Below are 20,471 nucleotides of genomic sequence, written 5' to 3'. Positions count from 1 at the left end.
TGCCAAAGTGTATTATGCACACAGGTGGGATTGTGAGTGTATTTTTGGAAACCATATAACTACAGTAGACAAGTGCCAGAGGAGATTGTATAGAGAAACAGACCGTTAGCTGAGCTGATGTACCGTATAGTTGGGAATATGTGATAACACCAACCTGTGTGCTACTACCACCTGGATAAGTATACAGTATGGACTATGGAGAATGCCATCACTGTCCTTACAGTATGTACATCAGATAGGCACCACTGAGAGTTTGAAGGGAGGGCCAAGCTATGCTGCCTCAGACAAAGCAGTCTTTATTTCTCATGATCCTGCAAAAAAAGGCTGATTCTTTGTGCAAAGCTGAGGAATGTAGGAGGTTTCAAATGGAAGACCAACAGACTGGTATTGACTTTAAGGGGAAATTCGAATTAAACTGTAATATTGATGACTAAGGCAATCAATTGCCTTAGCCATCAATATTGTAAGACAATATATTGTCTTACGTACAGTAGGGTTAGGCAACATACAATATAACATTTCTGTCCATACTGTATGTTGGGGATGATTATTGTTGCTTACAGTACAGTTACACACTAACATTTTAACTATGAGGTACAGTCAGGGCTTAATTAATGCCAAAGCTGACCAGAGCTCAGCTCCGGGACCTGCCTCCTGCACTCTGTTACCTCCAGAAAGTGGTCTGTACTCTGTGACCTCAAATTGCACCTTGCACATACTGTATAATAATTTAAAAAATGAATTCAACTTTTGTGTTTTCCTTATTTTACTAATAAAAAAAATTGTGTTTTCCTTATTTTATGAATACAACTTTTGAGTTTTCCTCTAGTTACCTGTAATGTAAAAAAGTACCATGGACGGTGCTAATTGTTGCGAGGGTATGTGCGAGGTTGATAGAGGCAGACGCATCACGGTTTGGTTTCCCCCGCTTGCTTTTCTGTCAGTCTTTTGAATACAATTCCATTTAGTTTTAGTCATATTAGTCATCTGAAATATTTTAGTTAGTCTAGTCTAGTCAGTCTAGTTTAGTTTTAGTTGACTACCGGTACATATAAGATTTTAGTCGACTAAATCTACAGTTGATTTAGTCGACAAAAATGGATTTTGGTGGAACTTGATGGCGTCGTAATGGCATGCACTTTGTTGCATGTTGAAAGTAGCCGATCTACAAACTCACGTGTCGCAGCGTGATGCTTTGTGAGCTTGTTTGCGGATCTGCTACAGTATTTTCAGCATTGGCTTTTAGTTCTACTGGACCTCTTCTCCAGTAGTCCCTCTCTAACATTATAGTCTAGTTTTGTGGGGTTGCCATGGCAATCAATTGGCTGAGGCAAAGGCTGGAAATTGCAACAATATATGGAATGTCAGAAAGGGGAAATGCACGATTCCATAGTTAATTGCGACCTTTGGTCGCAATAAAATAGAGTATATATTTAGCGTTTTGCTACATTCTAATGTGTGCTGCTCTGATCAATGAATGCATTATTGGATGTGGAAACAAAAATAGCCCTCATGTTGTTATTTGACCTTTCTGGGGCGAATAAATTATATTTTATGGAGAGAAACATAATATGTTCATGGGCTCCGGCACCTAATAATTTACAAATGAAGCACTGTGTCAGTGGCATTACCGGTAGTTTATCCTTTTCATTAGTTTATGCAGCCTGTAAGAACAAGAAAAGACAACATCATGATATTACGAAAACTCCCCAACGTTAGCTAGTCTCATATAGCACGATATTGATGTTATATTGATATATCACCCATATTTAGTCTTACAGCATATATGGTTGAACAAGGAACTGTAATATAATGACAAATTGTACAGCAACGGTTGTATTGTGCCAAAGATAGATGCATGAAAGGGCATTACAATGTACAGTTCACAAATGCATTTGATCTTCCCGAGGAAACTGGGGGGGGATTTATGTCTCAAGAGGTAATTTACCCACCCGCACCCCATTACCCAGGATACACTACATTTCTCTTGTGCAAGACTTTCTGAAGTAGATCAATGACGGCCCAGATAAATATGAACATTATGCATCATTACCGTCTATACAGACCCAGTAAAAAAAGCCCACCATAATGTAGCACGTGGCCTTCTACTCAACTAAGCCAAGCCGATAGCTCTTTCCAGTTTCCACTGGTGACATATCTATCACACCGATTTATTTTAAATAGGAGGGGCTTCTGTTTTCGTCAGTACAATAAGGGTGAGGCTGCATTACCTACTGTACTGTACTCTGTACTGTAGGCGTTCTCATTTGGAAGCACTTACTACTCTCTGCAATGTGCTCAACGCAACCAAGAACTGCTGATACTCGCAGGACCCTAACTGTTCCACGCTCGAGCACCCTTGACAGGTGACCCATATATGTAAGGTTAAAAGCAGTGAAAATTGGTCTGTGTCCCACCTAATGTTCCCTTGTGTAAATTAGAAATGCACACAAGCAGAAAAAACTAAGCGAATGTGACAACTTCCTCCTTGCTATCCTCTAAAAATAGGAGTGTTGCAGCCACTAAACAAGGGTGATGGTCCCAGGTAGTCAAATCACTAGAGAGGGACAAATGAGCGGATGGTAGCATCAACCACCTTGAAGAGTTTGGCTTACATGCTGACATGATCTATCACTGTGTCTTCAGGGGACAACTACATATTTACTGATTAAATCAAATACATTCATCTAGAATGTATTTGGCTGCAGGGGTTTTCGCTACATTCACAAATGTTCTCCGAGAGTTGAGAAAAGCTGTACCTTCAATTACACATCATCAATCTGCTTTTAATCATGCTTTTAGAAATCAATCAAGTAAAAACAAAATAGCTTGGACATGCCGTAATGCTACATAAAGTCACAAAATGGGTCCAAAATGTCATCTAAGTATGATGAGAGAGAGAAATAGATTTTAAGCATGCTTGGCTACAATACTTGGCATCGATCACAACGGTAAAAAAAAAGCACTACTGTAATATTTTCCTCCAGCAACACCTAAGTCGTGTCGTCGTCCACCATCCCTCCCTCGTCCTTCAAGACCGAGCGATTTCCCCCCCAAGGACACTGCATTATTCTGAAAGTCTCCAACCCACACCTCGCTATCTGCTAATTAACGATGGCGCAAGGCAACATGCAATCAACTTATACAGTATGTCTGTATAATAAACTCGGCAATAAGTGAAACTTTGATGCAATAGGGGGGGAAAAAAACTAAGAAATGGTATGAATTCAGAACAGTTATATAGGCCTAAAATACAGTGCTGCTTGGGGGACTTGTCATACTGTAGAACTCCCTTCAGGTTACAAGCTGAATGCGCCAAGCACACGGGCACACATACGCACGCTTTGACTACCAATGTATGTTTTCAAAAGCCAACACAGCCACAATGCCAGCAGGTAAGTACAGTGTTTATCACTGCACTGCAAGTAAGTCTTTACAAGCCATAGTAAAATCCCCCTGCGTCCTAGCTGCCTCTGCACACAGCCCCATAATCGCTTTAATGAAAAACAACATATTTCAGTATACATTGAACATCATTTTGTAACTTAACGTGTATATATGGGATTTGCTCGCTGTAGAATAAAATGGCATGAAATTAAACAAACAGTGACAGACAAACCAACAAATTAAAACTAAAAAAAAGAAATGCCTGCCTTGAAGAAGATTTGTGTTGAACCTGAAAGCAACTGCAGTTAATTGACTGCTAAAATAATGTGTTTGAACAGAGAGCCTTGGCATCAAAAGTCGGGGGCTTCAGAGCCTTGGCACCAGAGGACTGAGTGTGCACATGTGTGTTGGCACCAAGTAGGAGCTGCAGGTCTTCCAACATGCCCCGCATGGTGCTTTTAACAAGGTCTCAGGTTGCATCCTGAGGAAAAACAGTTATGTGAATATTTACCAATATGCAGTGGTGGAAAGTAAGTAAGTACATTTACTTAAGTACTGTACTCAAGTACAATTTTGAGGTATTTGTACTTTACTTAGTATGTCAAAATTGCAGTACTTTTACTTCTACTCCACTACATTTCAGAGGCATTTTTTTTACTACAATTATTTGACAACATCAGTTATACAACATTAGTTGTAGATTTTGATTGTTACAAAACATACATTAAAGCACTCCAGCCCTAAATGTTGGCCATTTGAAAATAGCCGATATACAAGCTCGCTATTTTCAAAGATTATTATACATTTGAAAACATTAAAAGGGATATTCTGCACAATTAGTACTTTTACTTTTTGTACTTTAAAGGGGAATACCACGCATTTTCAATATTTTACTATGTCATTAATATACCTTAGAGCTGTTGTGTGGAAATAAAAAGTCATTGATTTTTTTTCAGACCTCCAGTTCTAGGAAACAGAATGGGGGGACTTTTTTATTATTATTTACAGCTCTAAGGTATATTAATGACTATGAAAATGTTGAAAATGAGTGGAATTCCCCTTTAAGTACATTTTGATGCCAATACTTTTTTACTTTTACTCAAGTACATTTTGTATTCCATACTTTTCCTTTTAACGGAGTAGTTCTACATTGAAGTATTGATACTTTTACTTAATAAAAAATGTCTACTTGTCCCACCACTGCGAATGAGAGGTAAACATGTACCCAAACAAGCAAAAAAACATATAAAGTGCTTTACCAACCCTTATCATCTTACATCATCGCAATATCATAATATAACATCAGATGCCGATCTGCTCAGTCACAGACAAAAACAAACATTAAACTCTGTGAGTGTCTGTTCATTATTAATGGTATTTAATGTTTGGGTTAGTGACAAAACAAACATTAAACTCTGTCCATTGTCAATGGCGATTTTAATGTTTGTCTATGTGGAAGAAGGGACATTCGCACACTGCCACTTGCTAGTTCAGAGCAATTTTATTGAGCTATTGAGCAACGTTTCGGTCTTGCGACCTTCCTCAGGCTTAATTCAAGAATGGGCTGACATTGTCACTAAATACATTTCAGGAAGTGTGAACAACCAATCAAAATGCATGTAATTTATCCAAACAGATAACAGCTGTGAAGAACCTTGTCACGTGACTTGAAGGTGCAGTGTTTCTGTGAACATTCCTCATATATATCATTGAAATGTCTATAGGAAAGACAAACATTAAACCTCTATATAGGAGGGGCCAGCACCCCTCAAAAACAAGGCTGACACGTCCAAGCGAGCAAACAGCTGAGCAAGTGTCAGCGCCGAGCGGTGCAAAGCCTGCTTCTGCAGACTCAGCACCGTCTGATTTGCATACAGATGGTGGGAATTAATTGTTTATGATCCATTGTCATCAACATGGTACTTTGTTTTTCATCGTACATGAAAGGGCATTCTCTGCATCAGCATCAGATGTGAAAGGTACCCGACCATGCGTCAGAATATGACGGGTTGGGAGTGAGGATGCATCGCAGAGACTCATAACACAAGCTTACAGACTAGGGGTGCAAATGTGCACAGGAAAATGTATGAAAACTTCTAAAATTCTAGTTTATCTAATTGCGGGATTTGACAGCCTACACATCGTAGACACACGCAAACCCCGGGTAAATAGTAGCCTTCCCAAAAATTATGCTGGGTATTTTTTCAAATGTATATAATATTTGGGCGCAGCATTCTATAGAAGGCTATTGTGTGCGTTGTCGCTACCCCCTGGTGATCGCTGATCGTGTAGGCTAATAATACAGCAACTGGCCTAATCAGCATATGATTGGCTACTTCGTATGTCTGTAAACCTCTTACTTCCAGTCGCTTTGTAGCAAACAGTAGCTATAATAATAAAATAATAGAGTAGGTTTGTTTTGGAAAACAGCAAAAAGCTAAATGGATACAGCCTATGCCCTACGGTCTTTTTTAAAGGCAAAGATACAGTAATTCAGAAGAAGCTGAGTCGGCTGTCCGCAGCATCAGTGACCGTGCAGTCACTGGTGCAACACTGACACGGTCAGCGGAGAGGCTGCCGTCTGTCCCTCTGTGAAGAGCCATGAGCCGGGAGGGGCAGCAACACTGACACGGTCAGCGGAGAGGCTGCTGTCTGTATGCCGTCGGCCCGTCTGTGAAGAGCCATGAGCCGGGAGGGGCAGCAACACCACCGGGTGATCTCCACACTGACTCATGGCCTTGAGAAAAAGACCTCAGTCAAAATATCCCAAAACAATGTCCGGGGAAGAGAACTGTTCCTTTTCCTCAGACTACTTTTACTTTAATTTAAAAGGTAAGATGCAGTGGCTATAATTGGGTCAAGGATCTTGCTTTCGTGAGCAATGGTGTACGAGATTGGTAATAAATTGGTCAAATCATGATAAGCATTTTTAGACCATCTGGGGGAAATAAATAAATCTGCGGCGCAAAAAAATGTATGTGTGCATGGTCGAATTGTGTTAGCCGAGTGAGTGTGTAGCTGTGTGTAGCCATGTGTGTGTGTGTGTGTGTGTGTGTGTGTGTGTGTTATAAATTATAGCGCCCAGTCGATTTATAGCAACGGAGCACTTTCACCGACGGACCGGAAAGAATAAATCGGGAGGTAAGAATAAATCTATCACGACTAGCGACAGCGGAGGGCTGTCTAACACAGGATCTTTTTCAAATAATTAGACGGGATGATTTAGATTGACGATCTCACTGTTGCGCAACATTGAGGATTGCGCAACAGGCGCTCCCAGGCTGTGGAGCGATGCGATCCATAATCCTTTTAATAAACTTCGTCTTTTGGATAAAACTTGGTCTTGGGCGTCAGGCGTTACTAATAGAAAGGACGGTGAACTTCGTCCGGTGCGCTCAGGATGTTTGACAGTGATGTCAAACATACGGCCCGCGGGCCGGTTAATCCGTCCCCAGGTTGTAGAGCACAAATGTCTGAGTCTGTCAAATAAAAAGTAAGTCTCTAGCACATTCCTGTCAAGAGTTATGATTTCTTTAAGAAATATTAACTAAAATGCTCAAACCTTGTTCTGAGCTCCCCTCCCCAACTAGTCTGATTGCAGCTCAGCTGTGACACTCAATTGAATGGAATGTTGCTGCTGCGTGTCTAACCGAAAGAGTAGGCTACTATACAGTACTTCTCCAGTACAAGGATATAACCGATGGACCACTCAGATCACAGCTGACAAAAAAAAATCATATATCCCACCAATGCAGATTACACATATTAGTTAATGATGTTATGAAAATAACTTCTCAGAAACTGCATGGTCCCTGATATTCAGGAAGCAGCAAGTGAAAACAAGACAGATTTTTTTCCTATTTGGCTATTTTTATTTTTTAAATCAATATTTTTGAAGCATTAGATATTGTTCACTCATATTTTGTGAATGTTCATCAGTTCAATAAAAAAGCAGGCTTGCATAAAACCAACGGTTGTGTAGCCATTTACAAAATTTCAGCTGTGACGGTATTTTAATTTGAAATACTCTACTTTCAAATGATTTATTGGCGCTCCGTAAATAAAAATAGCATCTCTCATAGCAAATGTCTTCTAGGCTACAAGTATAATACCAATAATGAAAGTCAATAATGTAAGTAGCTATTCTAATAAATAAATATAATTTGTGTACTGTAGTGTAGCTGTAGCAGTTACTGGGACAACAGGAAGAAAAACAAAGTTACAGCTGTGTACGTAAACATGCGTGAGCATGCTTGCAGTCCGCGACTGGTTGCACTGCTCTGGCCCTCATGAAGTCACATTTTGTCCAATGCGGCCCCCACCCCAAAATAAGTTGGACATCCCTGCTCTATATACTTCATTGAACAGGGTCCCCCAGGGGTCTGTAATTGGTCGTTGGGCCTCTCCTTTTTTCCAAATCTCTTCACTGAAAATATGTCTCAAAAACATGTTGCAATGTAGCTTCTTGTAGATTGGCAATTTTCACCAAATGTTTGCTAGGGGTCATGTGGTTAAAGTCTATTCCAGGGGTCCTCAACTAGAAATGATGAAGGTCCACAAATATATTTTTGAATAAGACCGAGGTCCGGTCCCATGCGCGGCGTCCATCGGAGAGCGGGGCTCTATGCCCGTTTAGTATGGTCAAGCCAAGCTTATACAAATCAGATCCCCTTCCACCCAACCAATAATGGGGTGCAGAGTGCAGGCCCGGAGTGGAACTCCAAATCCAAATCACACTGCGTGCGCACGTAGCGCGCGCCAGAATTTTGGGGGCCCTTGGGGGACATTTTGGGGGCCTTTGCAGCAATTTCACATGAGAAATGTACCATCTGATTTATATTATTAACTTCTCCCCTTCATTAACATAAGACACACAATGTAGTTGTGCTGCAGCAACACTGCCTGAATTTAATTGAAATTGACTGTGGCTGGCCTGGCCTGAGCTTAGGAGAGATTACTTTTTTGCTGGCCTGACCTGATGCAAAAAAGGTGGTCCGCGGTCCGGTTGTGGACCGCGGTCCGCCAGTTGAGTACCCCTGTTATATTCCATTCCATTACGCAGTCATCCATTGTTTCCTGATATTGTTGTTGTTATTTGATAATGCACCGTTCTCTGGCAACCTGTATACCGTCTAAGAAGCCATGGCTACATTGAAAAACGGTTTGTTTGTTTGTTGTTTTGGTCAAGGGGTAAAACAATAGCTAGGCTAAATTTGGGCATTAACAAATTAGGGTAGGCTATTAACATTTTTTCCAAGTCGACTTGCTGTCACTAAAAGTTGAAGTCGAGTTGACTCCTGGTTTGATGACATAATCACATTGACGGCGGGTGGGAGGTGCGAGATCCTTTGCGGATACAGTTTGTGCTGACTTCTGACAGAGCAGTTCTGCCAGACAATCAGTGCAACGTATACAGAGCATGCAGCAGCGGATCTCGGAACATCAAAGGCAGATGCACAGAGCTTGTTAATGGCCGAGAGTGAAATCAAAAGAATCACTGGTCCTTAATAACTAATCCTACAGTTTGAATTATGTACACACGCACACAGAGTAAAAATAATGATATAAAAAAAATACAAAAAGCTAAAAATACAAAAAGTCTTCTCCTTGTGTTAATATAGTCGACTCGTTGACAATTCGGCATTTTTGTTAATGCCCTCCTAGGCCTAGGCTATATACATTTTACATACATAGTGATTTCTCTTTTCTTTTTAGATGTAGCTGTATTTTTATTTCTATTAGTTCTATATCTTGAAAAACTCTTGCCAAAACAACTCTGATTTCCCTTGCTAATGTTGAGTGTCAGGCTGTCAGCGCTGTGAGGGTTGTATAATCATTAGTTTCCTGCTCTGTGGAATCTGCGGAATTATTTTCTCTTTTCAGTTGGAGTTTTCCTATCCAACCAGAACTCTTTCCATTTAGTGTAGACTGCAGTTAATATTGTAGGAGCAGGAGTTTGACACCACCTGTTCTCAGCACTATGGACTCTCAAAAGCAAATGTCCAGTGAGCTGAATGGTAACTTCAACTCACTCAAGCCATGCTCATTTGAGAAATTACATTCTACTGGCAGACAACAGAGCACCGAAGTCTGACGTCAATATCGCTACAGAGCGCTAAATCCAGGGGTTTGTGTATTTATTTATTTGTATTATAAATAAATCCCTATAATCCCTATAAAAAAGAACGCTTGAAAAAAAACATCTCAGCGGTTTCACTCATATGGATATGAAGAATCAACTGCCGAATTAGTACAATTTTCGCTAGAAACAGACTGTATCAAATATGAGTGACTGCCTTAAACGATACAGAGACACCTCCCCGACAATATCGCATTGACAGTTTGTTTATACTCAGGGGGGAGCGGAGCATGTATTCATGCATTTGTTTTATCGACAGACAGACAGATAGGGAAAGCTGGTCCCAGAGATTGGATCATGGTGAGATCACAACAGAAGGATCAAAACTTTTCAACATTTGACAACGCGGCCGTGTTTTGTGATGCGTTGTGAGCATATACTGTATAATCGGCTTAAAGAAAATCATTTTTTTACGTTTTCAGTTTTCACCTAGAATGACATGCCCATAATAGGAACACCAGGGTTGAAATGGTTAAGACAGGCAGGTACTGTAGGACAAACAGTGGAAAGGTTGCTGGTGAAGTCTGCTGCTCCAGTATACCTGCCACACCAGAAGAATATCCATAGTACCCAGACCTTGCCTCTAACCCCCAGGCAGGTTCATTAGGTCACCACAGGGCTTATTTAGTCTGCCAGGAACCCCATCATTACTGAATGTTTACACTGAGGCTGTTAGAAGGCTCTTTAAGCAGCTCCCATTAGGCATTAGAGTTGACAGGCGAACAAGCTGGCAGCCAATTCTCCTCCACACAGACAGCGAGTGGTGCTCAGTGACATCGAGACATCACCGCAACGCAGTGCAACTTGCGTTCTTGACAGATCAAATTAAGCTAAGGAAACCTGGGTTCTCTCTTTGTTTGGACCGGGCCCATCCTCAATAAGCGTGTCAACTAATTATGTCCATCTTCTGTGGAGATTATGGCCTTGTCAGTCTCCTTTAACTACAGTAGGCAACTGAAATTGGATGCATCTTTCTCTTTCACAGAGAAAAGCCCGGCGAGGATGTTGCTATGGGAATGTTTATCACAAACATAATGATGTTATTTGGTTGTGGCCATGAGCTCTGTGGATGACTCTTTCCTCTCTTCTTTCCTCCAATAGAAGAATGAGAGGAAATGTCGTCAATGTCGTGGCTGCTAAACTACTCTGCCAAGTCTAATGAACAGGGAGACGCAGAGTAGTGTCTTGATGAAAAGGAATTACTTTTTGGTTTTCTTACTTTTACTGAATAGGAATGAAAAACCGTTAGTTATTTTCACTCTAGCACTGTGAATCATTCTGAAGGCCAGAGATATTCAACTGGAATAAAGGCTGAACAAAAAAATGATGAAGAGCCATACTTGAATAACCTACGCTGTTATTCAAATGGAAATCTTCCACAAATTGTAACACTTTTAAATGGTGTAATCTTTTATGGTTTAGTAGTGTATATGAGTATGATATGATATATGAGTGTACATGACAAGTTCAAATGGATAGGCCTACTTTTTTATGAATATCATCAATCGTTATTGGATATAAAATAACACTTAAACTTGATTATATAGGGTGTACACGAAAGCAGTAGCCTAATACTCCAGAGGAGGCTAAAGCCTGAGTTATACTTGGTTGCACGTGGCTCTACAGTACAAGCAGATCGGCTCTTTTCAGTGCGGAAAACATCTACAGTAAAGGCAAAGGTAGCACGAGCTGCAGAACCTCACCACCGCAGAGGAAATGCAACGAGCAAGCTCCACTCCAATCTCTCAGCCTTTACTGGGTTCAGATAGTGGAGTTCCAATCGTGGATCGGGGACCCCCTGGAACTCCCTCAAGGACCCCTGGGATCCACTTTGGGAACCAATGGTTTAAAGTATGTATTGTGGACATGTTTTCTAACATGCCTATACAGTCCGAAAGGCCTTTGGAACTCTTTACGCTGAGACATGTAATTGAAGGCAGTGCAAAGCACCACACAGCTTTTGAGCAGATGACAGCTAATAAACTATTCGCCGACTGGGTTGGAACACTCAAGTAGCTCATTGACAGGCCGCTGGAATTGTCGTGTGGAGGCTATCAAAGCTGTTAATGTTGATTAACTCATTAACACTCTCACAGAAACCGCAGAATCTGATGCAAAAACAGGTGTTGAGGAAAAGCATTACTGTCAAACATGTGCAAGACTACAGCTTTATTGTGACAGATGCTCTGTCGAAACTCTTACAAACAACTAATTTGTTTCACAAATTGCTAATTATTATTATTTTTGTGTGTGAATAATTTTCACATTCTGTGAAAAGAGATCCACAGGGAATTCAGATTATTCATTATTACTATTAGACCTTATTAGTCTTCTTTGTTTGTCTTAGAGACAAGCAAGACATGTTATTGGTGCTGCAGTGCTGTCTGTCTACAATGTATGTGATATAGTTTATGCTGTTACACTCACTGCTCTGCTACTGTATATGCACAGGTGCAGTTTGATATTGTTTGGCTACTGGACGCATATGGCCTCGTAATTGGTCAGTCCAAAAGAATAAATCATATTGAAAGTCTAGAAGGACATTAATGCATTGTGCATATTTATATGTACATTCCATTACTTGGCCATATTGAGTTGTCATATGGATTTCTATTGGCATACTATTTGGAATGCATGCGCCACCTGTCTGTCTGTCTGTCTGTCTGTGTCCTGTTTATTCCATATGGAGATCTTTGTATCCGTCTGTCTGTCTTTGTCCGTTTTATGCCCATGTTAGACTTTGGGCATTTATTATACTAGTCCACTCCTTACCCGTTCTGAATATATGAACAGCAAATGATGTTGGCCAGATGAGGCAGTAGAGAGTACTCTCTACTGCCCCATCTGGCGGAGTCAGGTTAATATAAGGAAGTGTAGGCCACAGACAGAATGACTGACTGACTGACAGACAGACAGAATGACTGACAGACATTTTTCGGTGCATTAATAGATAGATTGTAAGATAAAGTCAAATGTTCTCACGACCAAGATCCAAATTGGAGCCACGTGGATCCCGAGAGCCACATGATTTGATTTATTTTTAACAATATGGAACAAAGAATACATTCTTATTTACAGCTGTGGCCTCATTCCTTACTTATAGAATGGCTGAGGGTATGACTCTTGCTTTATTATTTTAGCTTTTAAAATGGATCCCGTTTCAAATCAACTGCACTGCAGATAAATTGTCTTGTAAACCACATGCTAACAGAATGTTTAGTGTAGAGATGTGTAAAATCCATAATCAGATTAGATTTTAGTTCACCGAAACTAATATTCTTACAAGCAGCACACCCCCCACCCCCTTGTTCCCTTGGACAGTGCTATTGAAGTCTTTAACCCATTCTGACCTGAGATCAGATTCTAAAAATGTCTGTTTGAAAATGACAGTTTTCTGAAAAAGCTATGGTTCTATGTCAGTCGTTCTTCAATTTTTCAAAAATAGCAGACCTACAAGCTCGTAGCGCGCCACTCGCGCTATCAGCTTGTAGATCTGCTATTTTTAAATAGCTAAAGCATAACATAATGCCAACAGTGGGTTCCTGCCTAAAATGGGTTAATCAAGGCTAATGTGGAAATGTCCCATGTGTCTGTAATTAATCATCTGAGGCTATAGTGCACGGTGCACCACAGATATACGTCAAAGCAGCCACTGCTGTCATAAGTCTACACGTACCGTATGTCCAGCTGTTTACACAATACAACATGTCAAGCAATAAATATTGTATATCACAATACCACCCGTTCCATCACCACCCGTTTTGCTCTACATAAAACAATCTTTCTTAGCAGGACATTTTCCATTGTTCATGTTCTCCCATTTTGCCCGGCTGCAGAGTGACATTTGGAAAATATAGGTAATATGTACTATGTACTAATATGAAAGGGGAAATAAATGTAGCACAGGGTTGCAAGAATCGTCTAGTATTATTGAGTCCCTTGTGGATTCAATACTCACAATCACATTAAGAAATATGAAGGTACGGACAGGTATGAATAGGTTTGCTAGACCACGTCAGCTTATCAAGGATTGGAAATGTACTGTAAATATCAGTTCCCTTAGTGCTGCATCAATGAAGGCCAAACCAAATTAAAAGGGCACATGTGTAACGCCTTGCGCAAAGATTTCAGGCATACAGTAAACCTCTCCACCTCCTCTTATCAACATCTGAGCAGACTTGTGTGGTTGTCGTTTATTTTTGAGGCAAACAAACGATTTTGAACAATGGCACAGTGGGTTCTGAGAGAGTTAAACAGAGGTAATTGACTTGACTCCGACGGCAGCATAAATAAAAACAGCACTGCTGTTGGCACGCATTTTGCACACGCCAAAACGTTAAACACAGATTTGGGAATAAACGAGACTTTTTGGGCTCCAGGAAAGAGGCCCAGACATTTCAAGCCGTGTCCCAGTCTTAGTCTACTGTGCAGGTACAGAGCAGACTGTGCGCCAGGACGAAAATGAACAGGCAGGACGACAGAAGTCCAACTCTGCTCTGGGTGGATTTGTTGGTTGTAAAGTGTCTTGAGACAACTCGTTGTGATTTGACACTATAATAAAATTGAATTGAATTGAATTGAACTCCAAACGAGCCCTGTATTTTGGGACACTGTTGAATTGATTTGGGCCCAAGCCAGGGGGTTGCTAACGAACCGTTTATTAATTGGTTCTGGTAGTCTGTTGATATTGGGCAGGCTCTAGATCATTTATTGGCTATGGACCAGCTGCTCTTTGGAGCGGTGCCAAATGAGGAATGAGCTCAGCAGATTCAAATGGAAATAAACAAATAAATACGTAAAGAGGATGACCACTTACAGTAAACCTGCCATAACTCAACACAAAGAGGAGCCACTTAGTGCACTCTTAAGGTCTTTGGTTCTCCTCACGCCAACACTTGGAGCCAATGAGAGAATGACTCATGCGGAGTGCACACGGTCTGTAAATTGCACACTAACTCTACCTTTCCCCCTTTAATGCTACACCTTTTAAAAGGTCAAATTAAATTGTTCTATAAATAAGTCATATTGGACTTTAACACCCCAAGATTTATGAAACACATTTCAGATGGAAATAGTGAGGTCCAAGAGTGAATGCAGTTCACTTATACATGTGTCCGACGGTCCGACCAGGGTGCTTAATTTTTTTCCCTAGGATAGAAAAGGCAAGGAGCGCTCGTTTTACCACGCCGGCTACTAGTAGTAGGGCGGGGCGAAGCCCCGCCCTACTACTAGTAGTCAAGGAAAGCGCCACCCGCGCGGGCGGAACCTCACCTTCTAATATAAACATAAACCCCATTCTGCCAGCTGCCTCGCTAGCCTAGTGGACTACTCCGCCGACTTGTAATAATACTTCGCTGGTTCGCGCCCCACTGCCGCCACAAGTTTTACAACCGCAGACTTTTTAATAGTTTTTGGATTAAGGTTGCATTGAAAAAACTGGATTAAGGTTGGTGAAGGATGCGTTGCTCCCCTGCTTGCGGTTATGTTTAGGTTAGGGTTAGGGTTAGGGTTAGAGTTAGAGTTAGAGTTAGGTTAGGGTTAGAGTTAGAGTTAGAGTTAGGGTTAGGGTTAGGGTTAGAGTTAGGGTTAGGGTTAGAGTACTAGTAGGCATAAACACTTGTGTGCGGTCCAAAACACAACCCAGCGCTTCCTACTCCACTGACAACCAATCACAGCGCTCCTTGCCTTTTCTATCCTAGGGAAAAAATATATGCGACCAGGGTCTATCATAACTTTGGATCTCTCTCTCTCTCTCTCTTCCCCCCCCCCCTCCCCTCCCCCCCATGCCTGTCACAGTGATAAAAACAAAACAAACAGGGTTCAAGGACCACCTGTTCTAAGCCGGCTGAACCCGGTGAGGCAATATCAAGAGGACACATCTGGTCTGACGAGAGGGGAGCGGGCCGGATGGGAATGGCAGCTTGCTACCGTGGCCCTGGGCTGGTGACAGATGACTCACATCTGATGCTAGGGCCAGTAAGGCCGTGGAGAAGGGTAAGAGGGAGAAGGACATGGTTATGGTTGGTAACGATGGCGGTTTTGTTGGGAATGAGTTAATTACTTTTGTTTTAATTCTGACATCTGGAGGTTATTACACAGCAAAAGTGTTTATTGAACTCTAAGATTGTAAAAGCGTCCCTTTTTGCACTACCAGAGTTAAATCAATACTCTGTAGGAGTTGTAGTGAAATGTTATATATTGCAGTGTCTCAGGCTTGAGTTGGGGATAGTACTGTTTTTTTTTCAACCTATAAAGTGCAGCGGGACTCCAAAGAATTGGACTTTTATAGGAATTTTACATTCAGAATAGACAGTGAGAGAGAACTGCATGTGTGGAATCATAAATGGGACAGTGGAGGATAAGGCCTGAGTCATACTTGGTTGTGCAATGTGCATTATGTCACATCTAAAATTGGACAAAACGTCCCACTGCACATGTTGTGAGCTTTTAGATCGGCTATTTTTGGCACGCAACACCACTGTCCAACAGTGAGTATCAATTAGGATAAAGGGAACTTGAGCGCAATGATGGAATACCACTCTGACAGCGAAGACATCAAGTCATGCAAGAACCTAGACAACTATATCACCGTTGAGGTGCTGCAATAAAAATTGAGCTACGGTCTAGCCTGAGAACCTCTGAGGTATAATCTGCATTCTGGATAGCTCGATTTGGGGGTTTGTCTGGTTGTGGAGCACATCTGTCAAGTGACTGTCAAGCTTAGTATGCCCAAAGCCAACAAGAGAACAAAATAATTGCATCTTCACTGTCTCCCAGTCCTGGCTTGGTGGAACGTTGGCAGAAGAAAGGCCATAGTCAGCCATGCTATTCTTGTGAGACCATGGATTGCCCAAAACGTGTAACCTGGCGCTCTCAGGGATGTGTCTCCAGTAGTGCTTTGGCTTATACGGTACATGGAACAATTCGTGTTTGCAAGTACACGTGTTCATGTGTGTGTGCGACGTCCGTGCGCACATAAATCAACGTGAATCTCCACAGGATAACCCCTCCTTTCACACTGTACTAGTGTTATTTTCCACTGCGTGAAATGGAGTTGGATGACAGAACAAGGGGAAGCTACAGTGGGAGGAAGGGAGGACAAGCATGTCTTCTGAGCCCACTTTTGCCTCATTGTTTTCATATATTATTATTTTCCCCCTGTCTTGAATATACTATATCATAGCCCAGAGAGAGGGAGAGAGAGAGAGAGAACATAGAGCGGAAATGGACTCACTCGTTTTTCCTGAGCAGCAGGGCCAGCTGTTCACCTTCCACACGGAGAAGCAAGTGCAGTGACGTGGGATACCTCTGAAACAAAGCAAGACGATAGGAGTGGTTAGGGGACGCCCGGACCCGACGGTCACAACCCTATCCTGCCTGGCACAGGGGAGGTTTATTGCCCATAAACTTGCATTAGGGGTCAAATTTAATAGGAAGCTTCACCCTAATCTGACACATCACATCACACACACACACACACACACACACATTAAATACATCACATCTTGTATTTAGAACAGGACGTGGGAAGGCACAATGGTGTTGGTTGGAACAGGAAGAGAGGTTTCAGGTCCTACAGTTCCCAGATCCAGAATTGATACAGCACGCACTCAAGTTACATTTCTACTGAGTTTTTTTCATTATGCTCTAATGAATGCATGAAAAGCTTGAAATGTGTTTTGCAATTTGCGTCATCTGTGGAATGCTCTGCCACTCAAGAGTGTTTAAGCAAATCACTCCCTTATTGAAGATGTTTCTTCCTTGCAGTGAGGTCTCCAGGGACAGCAATGTCCGTCAATCTGTCCACGTCCACGTCTTTGTATCTTGAAAATTACTGCAGTGACTGCGGTGTAATTTGCTGTGCTTTTTTGTATTTGAATCCTGAAGAATAACAGTTTTGGACAGACGTATAAGGTTTCCAGCCAGCAGAGACGATACCGTACACGTCGTACATGCTGACCATCCGAGAGGTTTCATTTTTTCAAATGCACTTTCCAGAGAAATGAACAGGCGTTCATGAGGGGATAGAATCTTCGGATATGTATTACATCAATAAGGCGTTCTGTTCAGCTAACCTACAACATGAACGTGAGTATTTCTCAGATGTCATACTGTTGTGAGTGATTTCCGCTCGGGGGCACATCAAGTTTTATATTTTATATTTGGACGTGAGAACGACACGACAACTGTGCATATTTCAGTGCTGACTGACACTTATTTTCTGCATTTTCAGCAACTCCTGATTTATGGCCTCAAAGGCCCCTGGGAAATGAATTTGTGCGGTGGTGGATTTCACTCACAGCTCGACATGACAGACTGTATCGCAGAAAAACATGTGAACATGCACAGCACACATACAGCGTATATACTAGCGATTATTACATCGATTACTTTTTTGAATATATATATCAAAACAACATATATGACATGCCACATGTATTGTGAGCTTTAGCTTTTTGGTTATTTTATTTAAAGATTTATTTTTAATAATAATCTATTAAATCGATTAGCTTCATTAACTGTTGCACCCCTAAATAACACTCACATAAAAAAACACCTCATCTTCGAAGCGAGGGTATGTGTGTGGGGGCTAAAATATTTACACCTTCTGCAACAAACGCTGCAGGCCAAGGTACCATGACCGGGAAAACACAGTGTTTGGGAATTGAGCTAAGAGAATCCCCTTCTAGAATGGACAATGTGCCAGAGGCTTATAGTGTCACCAGAAGGCGGACAAAAACAAAACAAAAAACATCCTCAAAAAGATGCAGGATGCACATGCTGTGTGAGTCACATCCTGGTGCACGGCATGCCAAAAGACGAAGAGGAAGGCAGACAGAAAGACAAGCTGACAGAGGGAGAGGTACACAGGGAAGACATTCAAGACGACCCCTGTCACACAACAAACAGGTGAATTAGGGGGTGGGGGGGTCGGTCTGTTCAGGTCACTATCATTTTACAGTATGTGTCAGCCTGTCAGGTGTCCTCCGGACTGTACTGTGCCTCCATGTGCGAGTGTGGCAGTGGTGCAAAGTGGCCACGTTCATTTACTAATTCTGAGGTAATCTTAGGTTTTCAAAATTATGTTTCTCCCAATGTAGTCATGTTATGCCAATGTATCCTCCTCACACTGTGTGTTGTACAGTGACTTAGTGGCTCTACTGTCAATGAGGAGCCCCCAACAGGAGGACATGGCATCTCCATCTAGCCTCGATCCCAGGCTTACTCATCCTCGAAGAGAAAAGCCTCGTCAGGCTCACAATAATTATAAGGCATAGAGTGCATAGCCGGAAATGTCGGCTATGGAACATTCGTCAAATTTATTTCCCCCGGATACGATATTCTTCGACCAATCACAACACTTGTTTCATACATACAAAAGTAGCGTGATCTCTGTGATCCTACTCCTCCTGTTCAGCTAGGGGTCTGAGTGGTATAGTTGTAGTTTCGAATGGTGATAGACCGATAATCGGCCACGGCCGATTATCGGCTTCGATATTCATGATTTTAATTAATATCGGTATCGGTGCTAAAAACAAATATTCTGAAAGAAACGACCGATTATTATATTTCTCATGAAATATACCAAACCAAACATGGTGATTTTGGTGAAACAACCACTTTCATTGGAAATCCGGTTTTGATAAACTAGAACGGTGCCCGTAGGGCAGGGATATTCAATTGGCGGCCCGCGGGCCACATGCGGCCCGCGGAGCGCCCCCTCGTGGCCCCTGGAAGAATTTTGAAAAAAAAAAAAAAAAAAACTTTTTTTTTTTTTTTTTTTCTTTGAGAATAATAAGAGGGATAATAAAAGTTACAGGTATGGTGTGTGCGATATTAATTGTTTGATTACCATAATGACGGTAATCATTAAAGGACCACTTTTCAACCTATCTTCATATAATAGGTCCTCACTAATAATCATGATAAAATGACACGTTTTTTTCTACTCGGTCTGTGTCACATAGGAGGGCTGTGGGCAGTTCAGAAACCCACCCAACAGTGACATCAATGGAGAATCCAAGCTAATAGAAACTGCAGGCTTTCTAGTCCTGAAAAGTTGCAATGCGAAAATGGAAGCCATCATTCTCACAATAATAAACCCTGTTAGGGTCCATTTGGTTCCATTTGTACACAGTTACAGTTACAGACCCATAAGGGTCCATTTGGTTCCAAACCATCATTTCCCTGGGGACCCCCTGGAACTGCCTCCAGGACCCTGGGGGTCCCCGGACCCCGAACCCCACTTTGGGAATCACTGCTCTATGTAATCTGATCTTTATAGTCTGATAAACTATTCTCACGTAAATAAATCTTGTTAAAAAAACAATCTGCCTAACGATGATGTCACTGGTGGTCGTGGACGGGTTTCTGAACTGCCCACAGCAGAGTGAGTGTGTGTGTGTGTGTCCGTCCAGTCGTTAATGTCAAAGCAATGCTGTTTATGCACTGTCAAATAGGTCTAGGCCTACATCTATTCTAAGGTGGCATATACCTGTATAGACATATTATCCTGCTCATTACTGTGCGGAAATATACATAAATCTTCGTGTTTGAGCACAAAAAGCATTTTGAGAACCCACAAATTTCCGCGCTTCGCGCGCACACTGTGCGGCCCCCCACACACAATAATTCTACAGTTGTGGCCCCCGGCCTAATCTAATTGAATACCCCTGCCGTAGGGCCTCTACAGCCCATTGGGCACTGACCTACTTGGTACGATGCAAGTTGTAAATGAATGCCCTACCCAGATATTATGTCTGTCTCCCTTTTATGCCCATATATGGAGTTCTTTGTAAGGCATGCCCAAATAGGGAGTATATGCAGCCAGCTTGTGGAGTTCTGTCTTGTGTCAGGTCCAAATATGGAGTGCTGTGAGGTCAGAACAGGCCAGATCCATATATGGACACTGGGCATGGGCCCGGTCCAGAGCCCGGGCAGAGGC

At 41.8% G+C, this 20,471-nt stretch overlaps 1 protein-coding gene across 1 annotated transcript in view; it reads right to left on the bottom strand.

The window, feature by feature from the left end:
- Positions 1 to 20,471, bottom strand: part of adam12b (ADAM metallopeptidase domain 12b) — a 127,806-nt gene that overhangs the window by 80,776 nt on the left and 26,559 nt on the right. Inside the window, exon 3 of the mRNA XM_083775238.1 lies at positions 16,761 to 16,834. Within this exon, the coding sequence (XP_083631364.1) occupies positions 16,761 to 16,834 (74 nt within the window). The remainder of the gene's footprint in view (positions 1 to 16,760; positions 16,835 to 20,471) is intronic.

Source organism: Protomyctophum parallelum (assembly GCF_964188405.1).
Source record: "Protomyctophum parallelum genome assembly, chromosome: 10".
Taxonomy (NCBI): Eukaryota; Metazoa; Chordata; class Actinopteri; order Myctophiformes; family Myctophidae; genus Protomyctophum; species Protomyctophum parallelum.
The sequence above is the reverse complement of the archived record's forward strand: the minus strand, read 5'-3'. Positions and strand labels throughout refer to the sequence as shown.